At 37.4% G+C, this 14,192-nt stretch overlaps 1 protein-coding gene across 3 annotated transcripts in view; it reads left to right on the forward strand.

Annotated features, from left to right (window-relative positions):
- The first annotated feature begins 1,916 nt into the window (after nt 1-1,916).
- LOC128991313 (transcriptional regulator ATRX homolog) overlaps nt 1,917-14,192 on the forward strand; it is a 94,554-nt gene continuing 82,278 nt past the window's right edge. For 2 of the 3 annotated variants that reach the window (XM_054414115.1, XM_054414117.1), the window contains exons 1-3: nt 1,917-2,038; nt 9,439-9,536; nt 9,759-9,880. In XM_054414115.1, the coding sequence (XP_054270090.1) occupies nt 9,440-9,536; nt 9,759-9,880 (219 nt within the window). In that variant the 5' untranslated portion in view covers nt 1,917-2,038; nt 9,439. Of the gene's footprint in view, nt 2,039-7,062; nt 7,181-9,438; nt 9,537-9,758; nt 9,881-14,192 lie in introns of those variants that run through there. The other variant, XM_054414116.1, reaches the window with a different exon arrangement.

Genomic DNA, 14,192 nt, shown 5'->3' on the forward strand with positions numbered 1-14,192 from the left:
CCCACAACCAAGACTAATTTTGCACCAAATTTAAACCCATGAGTAAGTTGTATTCAATGACAATAATGTAAAATGTTGATAAAATAATACACAGGGAATCTAGTAGGAAACTATTTACTGAGAGGATAGGATGTATTTGTTAAAACTACATCAAGAATAATGGTTTTTTTTCTAGGAAACAAGTTATTAACATCAAATTTTGTCTGTCATTATTTTCAAATCTTTATTCTATTTTTATAAACTGTTGTTGCTATTATGCGTGGTAGCGGTCACGACTCATGTGCGATAGCCTCTGCCATAAAATATTGTAAACAAATGTTATTCTGTTTAAAGTTCAAGAAGGATACCACTTTAATTGATTACCACTACCGGTAACTATACATTTCAAAAGGAAAAATATATTTTTTGCACTCGAAAAAGAACCTTAGACACTCGTTTTAACTTAGTACTTTTTATTTCCCATCAAACGAAATGCCTCTAGCATAGAAAAGTACACTAGTTCTGTTCAAAACATAAACCAACATGCATACACTTGGGAAATATTTTTTTATATACAAAGCCAGGCGGCCAGGCACATTCCACCATAAATTTGAACAGATTAATTTTTATCTTTACTTTACGAAGAATTCTTCTAAAACTAGCAAGCTTATATTTTACTGTAGCATACTCTAGTAATCTTGATAAATTTAAAAAATATTTATTTCAAACTTATACTCCTATAATTGTTTATTCCATGTTGTAGGGTACCAGTTTCTTGTCGTAAAAAATTTATTATGTACCCTAAATTACTATCGCTAGCCTGGATACATTTACCGAAACTGAATGCTGTGGTTTTAGACATTGACAAAATTATTAAATGCTAAGCTTTAACCCTTCTAAGGGAAGTATTGTATCCATGTTTAAGATTATGTTTGTTATAATAACTTGGTTATTTGCAGCAACTATACGAATAAATATATTCCCTTTATTCATGGGACTTAAGTTTTTTATTGAAACCTTTTATTCTTTTCTATAATAATCATCTAAGTTATTGGCTTACAATTCCTATGCAAAATTAGGGTGTGCTAAATCAATTAAATTGGCGTTAATCAACAAATAATGCATACACAGAGTAAGATAAAAGTAGTTCAAAGAAGGAAGTAGGCCTACAAAAATCTCACGATGGTGTAGACAGGATTCTTCATTTTATTACTCTTGCCAATTAGGGGTTATTTTTTTACTAACGGGGCGGCACGCTTTTTTTTATTAATGATTCATGTGAGCACACTTTCAGCACAGTTTTTTGGTATGGTTTACAGATCTATAGCTGAAATGGGCGGGCTGGGTCATTTTATTATACCCTTACCATTTAGGGGTTATTTGTAAAGTAACGGGGGCGGCACACTTTTTTTTATTAATGATTCCTGTGAGCACACTTTTAGCACAGTTTTTTGGCATGGTTTTTAGATCTGTAGCTGAAATGGGCGGGCTGGGTCATTTTATTACCCTTACCATTTAGGGGTTGTTTGTATAGTAACGGGGGCGGCACACTTTTTTTTATTAATGATTCCTGTGAGCACACTTTCAGCACAGTTTTTTGGTATGGTTTATAGATCTGTAGCTGAAATGGGCGGGCCAGTCGTGATTCTGGCCCGCCCAAATACAATTGATTATATCATAATTATTATAAGAGCACACTTTTTTTTAATAACAGTTATAAAGAGCACACTTTTAGCACACTTTTTTGTATACATTAAAAAAAAGTGTGCTGGAATGGTCGGGCCAGCTTCACGTCACTTCCCATTCTACTAATCTCATTCCTGTTCCTGTTTTGTTCTTCGCTATCGTTTTCGGTGACTTTACTATCGCTATCGCTTCCCTCGCTCCCTAGTCCAGTCCCAGTTCCCAGTTCCCAGTCCCTGCCTGCTCCTCTTCTCTTCTCATCGCGCGCTTCGGACTTCGGAGTAATATTATTTTATAATAATTGGCAATTGCATATTGGTCACGAATTAATTTTCTCACGTTGTTATTTTTATAGAATGGATAGTTAGTTAAGCAAGTAAGTGATTTTTTTGTAGTAATTTTGTTTTAGCCCTATCGAGAATAAAACTAGGTAAGTTAGGTAGGCATACCCTAGGTTTAATGAATTTTGTTTACAGTGTCGGCCATGTCAACTTGCAGGCTACTGTACTTGTTAATTTCGGCTCAGTTTGTTTAATAAGGTTGAATTGAAACACGTAGTACCTACGCTAAGTTATTTCATCAAATAAGCTCTATAGATTACCCCCACTAAGCATATCACCACTTTTCCTAACAGATAAATTTATGTAGGATCTTTTTAAACATAGGTTTACTTTTTTAGGCCTAGGCTTGGGGGTATAACTTTTAGAGTAAAGCTCCAGTTATAACTTAATTGAAGATACTTCGGTCTTTAAACTTAGGCCTAAGTACAGAATCTGTGAATCAAGTGACGAACAAAAACCATACCTAAGTTTAACTTAAATCATTGACGTCGTTAAACCTAGGCTAGGCCTGGTAAACTCTGTAAGTTAGTGCAACAGACCCGAGCAATAGCATAGGTTTGGATGGTGCACATTTTAATAAACTTAGGCGGCAATTATTCCGTGGATCTAGCCTAGGCCTAGGCCTAACTTTCAATTGGTTAACCCTCCGAGTGTTAAGCGTCACGTAATCGACGCACAACACACCCGCCGTGGTGTTATGCGTCGCTTTGGCGACCCACAAACATCGTTTACGGCGAAGGCTCTGGGACTGACTGAATCAGATTGAACTGGATCGAGATTGGTATTGTTGTTTTCGGCATATTCTGAGCTTTCTCCTGATGTCTGTTTCTAGACGCTATTCATTTTAGTTCCGAAAATATTGTAGCAGACAGCTGACGTGCGTATTTCTAAACAACTTGATTAACCTCGCACCGATGACTGATGTGTTTTATTACGTTTATCATGGTTTTAGTGTTAAAAATCACAAGATATACGTGTTGCATTATAAGAAGATTTAAGTGATTTTGAAGGGCTGGTTGATGATCCTGAAGAAGTAGGTAAAGTGATATTGATGTAAATTAGGCCCTATCAGCCAGATTCCTACATAGCTATGGTTAGGCTATGCATTCTTAGCTAAGTTTGAAGCTGGAAAACCCAGAAGCTAAGATCAAAACTGTTAAGTTGAAGATCAATAACCTTAGGTTATGTTACCTACGTAAATTATAAAAAAGTTGAAAAGTCGAAGAGCAGTGAAGCTTGCTCTGATGCCAGATGCTTATTGCCTTAATACCGTATTTTAATCTTTTATCCAGAAGGGGATTGATGGCGTCAGACTCTCAAATTCAAAAATTTCATAGGAAACATTTAAACGCACTGACATAAATAGCTTCGGTACAAAACATTACAACAGTGGCATGTGTATGGTCAAAAAATTCTTTTTGTCAGTAGTTTAGCATTGACTGAACACAGAAATAGTAAACTCTTGGACTTGAGTAGAGGGGCCATGTTCTTTAAGCAAAGCTTACGCCCAAACTGTTTGATTGGCTCTGAGTCTTAAATCCTCATTGAGCTGCGACTTGTTGCTCACAAACTAATTCTTGGCTTCACCCAGCAATCTCCTTCCCTATTGTCAGCAGGGTAGTGTCATCATCTGTATATGAAAGTTAGTGGCCCTGAAGATCTAAATTGTTGACAAGGATGACAAAGAGTTGGGGACCAAGCTCACAGACCCTTGAGGAATCCCATACTATAAATTAAGCGAGCACCTTCAACCTCCACCACCTGCTTTCTGTTTCTCAACAACTGCAAGATGTTAGGAGCAGTCAGGGATACAATGACGTTCGAGTTTACCAACAAGTAGCCTATCTCGTGAGAAATGCAGTCAAAGGCTTTGTTCAGATCGCACAGCAGATTCATGCATAGAAATGTACTGTTTGAATAAAGGACTTTTTTGTTTGATTTGAATCAACAAAAAATCCACTAGACTAAAGATTTTAAAGTCTTAGAATTATGGTCTTGTATAGTTTCAAACTCAATAATTCACTGTGTCTTCCTAATTGGCTTTACAACGATTCATCACAAAAAATGTAGGCCTACTTATAAAGAGACCTGCAGTGTGGCTGTGGCAATGGCGGATGGTTTGTTTGAACACTGAACTGGCTCCGTGCAAAAAGTGCTTTTTAAGGTTTCTAAATGAGTTTTTATTCTGAGGTGCCATCAAATCAGGGTGTGAACTTTCTGTTTATGTAACATAGTATTTGTTTTCGTTTTTTCTGTCGTAACAAAAGTATTTTCAAGAGGCTGACTCAGGCATCTCGAGCCTGTGGGATTTTTTTACCGTTTTTGACAACCCCTACCGGGATTTTTCTGTTTGACTGTCCCTACACAGGGATTTTCTTTTTTGTGATTATTTAGGAGTCATATTTTAAACTCAAAACGTTTTTAACTTTCGCGTAAAAAATGGGTAGACAAAAGGGCAAGAAGAAAGACGAAAGTAATGAGAGGTGTGGAGTTTGTGATGAGTCATGCGAGAGAGAAAATGATCGAGCTATTTGGTGTGATGGATACTGTAAACTGTGGTATCACATAGAATGTGTAAATATTGAGGAATCAGATTTCGTCTCTATAAACTCACTGGGCAACAAAATCAAGTGGCTGTGTGAGGCTTGTGTAAAACGTTTTGATGCAGTGACAAAAAGTCAGAGTGATCTCTCCGGCGTGGATACTGGTGGTATGCTGCAAGTTATCCTGGCTGAAACTGAAAATATCAGTAAAGCGAGTCTAGATATGTCTCACTGTGTGAAGATACTGAGTGAAAATCAGGATAGATTTAGTGAAAAAATAGTGAAGCTAGATTGTAGAGTTGCTGAAGTTGAGAAAAATACGGGGAAACATGCACCGGTGGCTGGTAATAGTAAGCCTGAAAAGAGGTTAAAGTCGGGGAAAGACAGGGATTTCCCTTTACCTGCATGGGGATCAAGAAAGCAAGAAACGAACAAGAAGGCCGTGGAGAATTCTGTAACGTCACTTGCTGTTGCTACGAAAAGTGTAGAAACAGAAAGTAGTTCCGTTGGAAACATACTAGAAAATGACGAAACCAGTGATGGTAGAATAAAAAATGCTGATGAAAAACTGAATGACAGTTTTAATGACGATGATTCCACATTTACCATGGTGGAAAGAAAAAGTAGACGTAGTTCCTCAAGAAGCAGCATGGCTGGAAAGCAAACGCGGAGGAATTTTGTGATTGGCTCCAAGGACATGAATGAAAACAACGAACTTGTTGGCAAAAGGCGTGCTTGGCTTTTCTTAGGTCGTATTCGTAAACATACCTCAGTGGATAAAATCAAAGAGTTTCTGTCTACCAGTTTTCCTGACATTGATTTTGAAGTGGAAAATCTTAACTCAAAGGGACATTGTGAAAGTTTCAAGCTTGGGACCGACTTTGAAAATCTCGACAAGTTGATGGACAGTGAGTGTTGGCCTAGGGATGTGATTGTGAGGCGTTTTTTCTTTTCACGAGGAAAAAAGCCACTGGGATAACATCCAGGAATCCAGAGACGAGGAAGAGGTTAGTGGAGAGGAAGCAGACTTTTAATTTCATACACCTGAATATACAAAGCATCCGTAATAAGGTTAGTATGCTGGAGGTTATCTTAACCCAAAAAAGTGCCAAAGCATTGTGTGTTAATGAACATTGGTTGACTTATGCTGAGGCTGAAGTACTTTATATCCCTAACTTTACGCTTGCTGCTACTTTCTGTAGAGATAGGGCTTATGGAGGTGTTTGTATTTTTTTACAGAAGGATATAATTTTTGTTGAAATTGATTTAAAGAAGTTTTGCATAGAACAGCACTGTGAAGTTGCTGCTGTCAGGTTGATAAATGAAGGTACAGTAGACTCTTGATAATTCGAAATTGGTGGGCCAAGCATATAAATTTGAATTATCAAGAGTTTTGAATTATCAAGAGTTCGATTTATCGGGAGAAAAATAAACCATTCGAATTACAGAGAGTTCATTTGTTTAATACATACAAAGGTACAGCACGTTACAATAAAACATCATACCGTATTTTAGTACACTTTTAAACAATCAACGGCTTATTTTTCAGTTACTGTAGTTGCAAAGAAATCTGTTATTTAGCGCTATATATTTCGCCAATAGCTGAACTATCAGCTGTCGACAACTACGTTTGTGCTCAAGGAGATGTCGCGCAATCTAGAGATCGGATTGCCAACTTTGAAAAACAAACAAGTCAGCGAACTAACTCTGACTACTGCTCTAACTAAACAAACATCAAAACGTCCAACACTAGCCTACCATGGGAACAGGATGTACTGTACTGTATAGTTTCCTGTTATAACAGGAAGAGATCACTTCGAATTATAGAGTGTTTTGCCGACTAAACTTCGAATTACTGCGTGACTTTGATTTATAGAGTGTTTTTTCGACGAAACTTCAAATTACAACATGACTTCGAATTATAGAGTGTTAACCGACGAAACTTCGAATTACTGAGTTACTTCGAATTATAGAGTGTTTTTCCGACGAAACTTCGAATTACTGCGTGTTACAAATTGACCTGCCCTCTATTTGGACTTTGAAATACCGAGTGTATCAAAATGCATGGTAAAAATTTGAAATATTGAGAGATTCTCTAGGGACTGAGCCTTCATTTTGAATTATCGAAAGTTTTGAATTATCAAGTGTTTGAATTACCAAGAGTGGACTGTATCATCTTAGTATCAGCTTACAGAACATCTAGTGGTAACCTAGAATTATTCTCTGCTAATATGAGTGAGATTTTAAACATGCTTTCTACCTACAAGTTAAGGATAGTTATAGCCTCAGATCTGAACCTAGACATTAGAGTACCTTCTAATAATGTGCGAGATTTTACTAATATGCTAAGGTCACACAACGTCTTTTGTATGAATTCCGAACCCACTAGAGGTGAGAACTGTTTAGATAATATTATTACAAATTTTTTCCCAGATCAACTTGAACTGAATGTTTTTGAAACACATTTATCCGACCACAGTGGTATATTGGTAGAAATTAAAAATATGAGCTCTGACTTTACAGCCCCCCCACCTGCCACAAACAAGGTATGCAGACCAATTTCTAGAAAAGGAATGGAGGACTTTAGGGCTCGGCTCCGTGAAACATCGTGGGACGCCGTAGTCAACGTTTCAGGTAATATAGACGTTGTTTTTGCCAATTTTCTGAACTTTCTGGTGTGTACCTTTGAGTGCTGTTTTCCTACTAGAGTTTTCAGGCCCAAACCGATGAAGAGGATTCCATGGTTTACCCCAGCTTTGGCTCAGGTGAGGGAGCGTGTGGTAATGTTACATGGTATTTACAAAACGACAAATAGGGATGCTGACAAGGCACGCTATGTGGAGGAGAAGAGGAGGTACCGACTGGAATGCTTCGGCAACTAAGGAGGCAATTTGTGCCTCAAGGATCCTGGAGGCCCCAAATCAGATCAAGGCAGCGTGGGAAATCATTTGGATTGAGAGTGGCAAAGAGGGAACCAACCTGGCTTGTAAAATTGATCCTGACATCTTAAATAGTTATTTTATAGACTCAGTGAAGGAGATTAGCGAGCACTGCTCGGCATCTATGGAGCAGGCCATGATCTTAGCAGCCAATAAAAGTAACAGGGGAATGGTTTTTTTCGAGTGGAGCATGGTCAGTAATGAGTTAGTCGAAAAATTAGTGATGAATTTTAAGGCCTCACCTAGTAAAGATTTTTACGGTTTCTCAAATAGATTGATTCGTGAAATACTTCCTGATATAATCTCACCGCTAACTCGCCTTATCAACAGATGTCTGGCAGAGGGGATTTTTCCTGATGTCTTGAAGTTTGCCAGGGTGGTCCCTGTGTACAAGAAGGGTCCCCGAGATTCCCCCTCCAGTTATAGGCCAATATCTCTGGTGCCTATACTTTCCAAGGTACTCGAGGCAGTGATGGTACATCAGCTGACTGTTTTTCTTGAATCAGGGGGGTTACTAAGTAGCCAACAGTTTGCTTACAGAAGTGGAAGATCAACCGTGGATGCAGTATGCCAGTTCTGTACCTTTGTAATGGACGCAATGGACAATAATGAGGTTGTAGAAGCGGTTTTTTGTGACCTGTCGAAAGCATATGACTGTGTCAGCCATCAACTTGTGTTGAGGAAGATGGAAAGTCTGGGGGTTTCTCATCAGGCTAATAGGTTGGTGGCAAGCTTCCTTAAGAATAGAAGGCAACTGGTAGTGGCGGATGGCAGAGAGTCTGGTTTAGAGAGGGTAAATATAGGCGTCCCCCAGGGGTCTATGCTGGGACCGTTGCTGTTTTTGGTTATGATAAATGACCTTGATTGCTGCATCCCGGGCAGAACCATTATCTATGCTGATGACACGACCATCATGTCCAAGCGAGCAGATTTTGGCTCTGCGAGGGAACAGACTGAGCTGTCATACAATGAAGCCAAGATCTGGTTTCAGGCCAACGGGTTAGCTCTTAACGAGGCGAAGACTCAACGTGTGTTTTTCTCTTTAAAGAAAAATGAAGACCAAGATGTGGCCAAATTATTGGGTTTCCACTTGGGCCCTAAGTTAGATTGGAAGGACCATGTTGAAGTAATTTTGAAGAGACTCAACAGAGTAATTTTTTTGTTAAGGCGACTGCAAGACAGCGTAACTCCTGACTGTGTGATGTATGCATATTTTGCCTTTTTCCACAGCATAATTGCTTATGGGATCCTCCTATGGGGACATGCAGCCAGAAGGGATGAAGTTTTCGCTAGGCAAAAAGAGGCTATAAGAACAATCTCAGGAGTGTGGAGTCAGCAGGAACACTGTAGGCCACTGTTTAAACGGTTAGGAGTGATGACTGTCCCCTGTCTTTATATGTCAGCTTGCCTGTTGTGGTGCAAAGAGGGTGAACATGAGCTTGATGTAAGGAGTGATGTACATGAGCACAACACAAGGAAAAAAGACTGCCTAAACCCCCCTAGATTTAGGCTGGCAAAGAATGTTAAGTCCTTCAGGTACAGCTCCTTTAAGATGTTCAATAGTCTGCCAGAAGACCTCAAGAACTGCAGTCTCTCAATCTTCAAAAACAGGATTAAGAAACTTTTTATAGAGCAGGCATTTTACTCTGTGGAGGAATTTTTCGAATTCATGGAAAGTAAGAAACAAAACCAGCCACTTCGCCAAGCCAAGTAAAAGTTTTTATTTTTTTTGCATGTGTGTGCGTTTTGAGTTTTTTTAACGACAAGGCCCATTCCAGTCTACTGGTCAACGGCTGCTTTCTTCAAGGTATCAAGGTAAGGTATCAATGTAAATTAAAAATAGCCTATATGTTTTAAAGAATTACCTATTAAGTTTTTTTTTAATTTACACCTTCCTACATAAAATGTATTTAGACTAGATCAGATATAAGTTAAGCTTTATTTGTGTTTCAGGATGAGTGAAGAGGATAAAATTGTTCGGGTACCTGGAGAAACTTTATCAATCAAGGTTTCTTCGGAGGAAGAGGCATATAGGAAAAAATATTTACCAGGTATGATTTAGCCTAGGTCCAATTTTAAAAGTTAAAAAATGTATTACTCCCATTGTAATTGGTTTACTTTGAACCAATCTAGAGTAGGCTCATGTAGGCCTATAATGATAGACAAAAATATAAGTTTCAAAGTTAAAAATGACTTAAAATTTCGGAAAGCATCACATTGCTTTGAAGGGTGGCAATGTATACTTTAATCAATATTTATAATTTTTTTTTCAGATCCCAAGAAACTAACAGATGAAAAACTAGTGTGCACAGTATGTTCCATCTCACTTGCACAGAATATTCACAAAGGAAAGGACCTCTATATCCATCGAGCTTTACAAGTTCTCGTGTGTGAGGTAAGTGTTAAATATAATTTAAATGTAATTCTTTAACCCTCCCAGTGTTACTTGACGAAAATTCGACAAGCAGCACACTTTGTGTAGTGTTACTTGTCGATTTTTCGACACGCAGACATCGTTTACGGCGAAGGCTCTATGACTGACTGAATCGGATTGAACTGGATCGAGTTAGGTATCGTTCTTTCCGTAATATTCTAAGCTTTCTCCAGAGGTCTGTCTCTAAGCGCTATTCATTTTAGTTCCGAAAATATTGTAGCAGACAGCTGACGTGCGTGTATTTGTAAACAGCTAGGTTCCCCCGGACCGATGACTGATGTGTTTTATTACGTTTATCATTGTTTTAGTGTTAAAAATCAAAAGTAGTGATATACGTGGTGCATTATAAGAAGATTTAAGTGGTTTTGAAGTGCTGGTTGATGATCCTGAAGAAGTAGGTAGTGATATTGATGTAAATTATCAGCCAGATTCCTAGCTATGGTTAGGCTATGCATTCTTAGCTAAACGCTATGTACTGAAATCAGTTTTTTGCCCATAACTTATTTATTTGCAAATCTACTTCCTTATATTATTATATATTTGTAATCCTCATAAAATTTAGAACAAAGTGGCTATTTTCAAATATTTATAGGCCTATAATTTATACAATTTCATTGAGCGTGAACTTATTTTTTTTTTGAAAATTTTCGAAATTATATTTTTTTTACCTAAAAATTTTTTTTTTTTAATGTTCCTTATGTTTTATATATAATATTGAAGCCCATGATTTTCCAAACAAAATGGTATATAGAACATTAGAATTAACATTGTTTTAAGCTTCTCAGATCCGTTTTAATAAAACCTTGCAAATGCGCCAAAAATAGGTGGACATTAAGGCCTAAACTATGGACACTTGGAGGGTTAAAATTACCAGATCAACTTCAATTTATTTGATTTAATTTATATGACTGGCAGTCTATAGTTAAAAACAATGCAAAAAATTATGAGCCGTGGGAAAGTTTAAATAGATGTTCACTACATAGCTGATAGCAAACATCCTTGGTTTTCTTTTTATGCAAACTTATTTTTGTACTTTTACTGCTTGTTTCTCACCCCCAACTCACCTACATCTTTCTAAAAACCATTTAAAATTGTTCTATGTCATAAACACTACAACTTTCTTTAATGACTTTTATGCCGCTGAGACCACCTTGTAGGCCCTACTAATAAAATATATATGAGCAATAACCCTAACCCAACTCACTAGGTTACCAGGTGGGAATTAAATGGGTCCACGGGAAAGACCTTCAACGTGGTTAATCAACGGGAAAATAGGGTAATTAGATGGGTGTAAGGGTAATTGGTAGTTTGCCAGAAGAATGGGAAATTCCTAAGAAATAAGGGTAATCCCCGAATTAGGGACATTTAGTCAATACCAACCTAAACATGGGTTCTTATGGTCCCTGTGTGTCACTTGGTTTGTTGGAGCGTTGCTATTGGTCTGTAGTGATATGCTGATGTGGAACACAGATAGGAAGGCAAAGAGTATTAATCTTACAAAATGGAAAACAAACTCATTTGCCCTATATGAAATTTTAATTTGAGCACAGAACTTATTAAGACATGGGGGGAACGCAGTTCGGGGATTATGCTGGATTCGTGGCTGCATTAATTTAAAATTGTTCTTTGAAGTTAGATAGGGTTTTAGATTAGGAAGGTTAGTGTGGGTTATAGTTAACTGGGCTGTTTGTTTATGTTACACTCATACAATTCTCCAACCATTGAAATATTCGGTTAAAAACAAGGCAATTAAAAAATACAAGCATTTTAAAAATTGTAACCTCATATAATGTAACGGAATTTAAAAATATTATGGCATTGGGTTAGGTTTGGTTGGTGTAGGACAGTTTCATTTTTATCAGATCGATTTTTGAAATAATACAGCAAGTTTGGTTAGGTTTGGTTCGCTTAGAATAGTTTCATTTTATTATCAATACATACTATTTCTGCTCAATGTTGAACAGTTCCTTGAAAAGCTACATGGTGAAAACTAAAGCGTAATACATTACTATTAAAAATCGGGAAATGGTGGGATAGACAGTGGGTGTTTGGGGTAATTAAGGGGTATTCCAGGGGTTTTTTTTTGTACTTCAACTTGTTGGATGCTGTCAAGGTCTCTTTGTCTAGAACCTTTTCCTTCTTGGACATGATCGGTCGCGCAATAATTGTGGACGCAGCGCATGTCGAGTGTGAGAATTGTGGTGCCGGTGTTTGTTTTACCGAATGTGTGCAAAAGTCCCATTAGGTCTCTTTATCATTCCTTGTGGCAAACAGGAACAGGAATTAATGAAAGATGTAGGAAAGTGTGTTCGTTGGACGAGAAATGTTTTGTTGTCACTGAATCGCAATTGGTAAACCAAAGAAGGCACAGTGTTCATAATATCTGTGTGTGGTTTTGGTTATTTTTTAGACCGCAGTAAATTATATGTTGAGCAGATATTCTTGTTGTGAGTAGGCTTACTGTTATTGGTGTTGCACGATTTTATTACTGAACTCAATTTTCCTGGGGTGTGTTATTGTATAAAACTGGTGTATATTGAGGTTTTGGAGGAACTTTTCTTTGGTTAGGTTTTATTTGACATTTTTGGTAAATTGTTGGGATACTATTTCCCCCCCCACTTATCCTCCAAATTTTCCATTCCATAAATTTTTTATAAATGCTACATTTCAGGGAGTGCATTTAGGTTGATTTGGCTGTTGTACATTGTTTATACATCAATTCAGGAGCCAATATCAGCTTCTGCTGTAAGCAATTTTAAGTTTTTTCTCAATTAAATGATTTGAACCTATTACCCTAATTGCATACACATGCTGAAGTAAATTCATAGCTGTCAATTATTTGACTGAACTTGTTTAATCTTGTGTTTGGTTGGGTAAAGAATTGAAGAGTAGGGCTATATTTGAAATAGGGGTGTGCGAGTACTCGAACCTTCGAGCTTTTTGGTCGAGCTTTTCATTATTCGGCTCGGCTCGAGGCATTTTGAAAAAGCTCGAAGTTCGAGCCGAGCTTTTAATACTAAGTCAAAACTAAAAAAAACACTTAATTTGGGTCGTAATTGGAAACAATGTTATCACAATTCTACGTTGTTCAAGCATTCGAGGTTTGATAAGCACGAACCTCAGCTCAGTCAAGACGCAATGATTATCGATCGTAATTTTGAGGAGATAGTAAAGAGACAAACTATCACCTATCGCGTTGTCTTTACAGCTATTCGTATCGTAATATACAACGCAGTGCGAGTGCGTGATTGGCTCGTCGCTATGACGACACACGGTTGCCGTGGCAACCTACAGTGCGCACTGAGCACTGCGCCTTGTGTGGGAGGGGAGATTATACCAACAAACAATTTCAGGAATTCTATTTTGGGACGGATGAAAGATAAGGAAGAAACAAAAAGTGGTCACGTGTGCAAATGTAGTGGGCGACACAATAAGGCTGTAAACAAGTATCAATTCGTTGTTCCTTGTTTGTTTACTTTTTCAGATTCCTTATCAAACGCCCCTATCTGCTATCTCTCTTTCTCTCTCTGCTCTCTCTAACAATGTACTGATTAAACAGATTGTGGTTGACGACTTTTCTACTTATAGGCCTAAGTTTCCCTGCGGTTATTTTAGTTCAATCAATCCCATAACCTTTCTAATGTTTATCAAAATAATTAATTATCTGTTTTGTATTTTATTTCCTTTAAACCAACCCCTATTTACCATCTGTATTTGATAGAATAAAATGTTTGTTTATAAAGTTTGACTGGCCACACAATTTTGTACCTATTTTATTTTGTATAAAGTAACAGTTACTTTGATCATTATTTAAATGTGCTGTAATGAATGCTTTTTATTATCAAAATAAGTAATGGATTATTAATTTTTGATAATACATGGGTCATTGAATACCATAATGTGATGTAGTTTCCTATTTGTAACTTGCAAATAATAATAATTGAGAGTTAATCCTGGAAAATGAAAAATAGTGAATGCATTCATAACCCTGTTGTCAAAACAGCACCGCGGGTGTAAGGGTTTATTGTTTCAGAGGCTAGGGTGTTTCAAGGACAAAGTGCTGGGCCTCCCGGCTCAGGGGGGGAGGGGTGGTGGTGAGACTGAGAGAGAAATGGGGGAGGAAACTGGTTTTGGCTATTTATTGATTAGTTCACCGACCCTTCTAGATAACAGAATTTAGTGACAGTGTTAAATCATCATGTTCATTATTTCATTTCTTGTTTACTTTGTGTGTTATTCTATTAATTTTAGTGTTTTGGTCTATTTCCTCTAT

The sequence above is a fragment of the Macrosteles quadrilineatus genome, unplaced genomic scaffold (assembly GCF_028750875.1).
Source record: "Macrosteles quadrilineatus isolate MER2022 unplaced genomic scaffold, UCM_ALF_1.0 Scaffold_4__1_contigs__length_99947679, whole genome shotgun sequence".
Classification (NCBI taxonomy): domain Eukaryota; kingdom Metazoa; phylum Arthropoda; class Insecta; order Hemiptera; family Cicadellidae; genus Macrosteles; species Macrosteles quadrilineatus.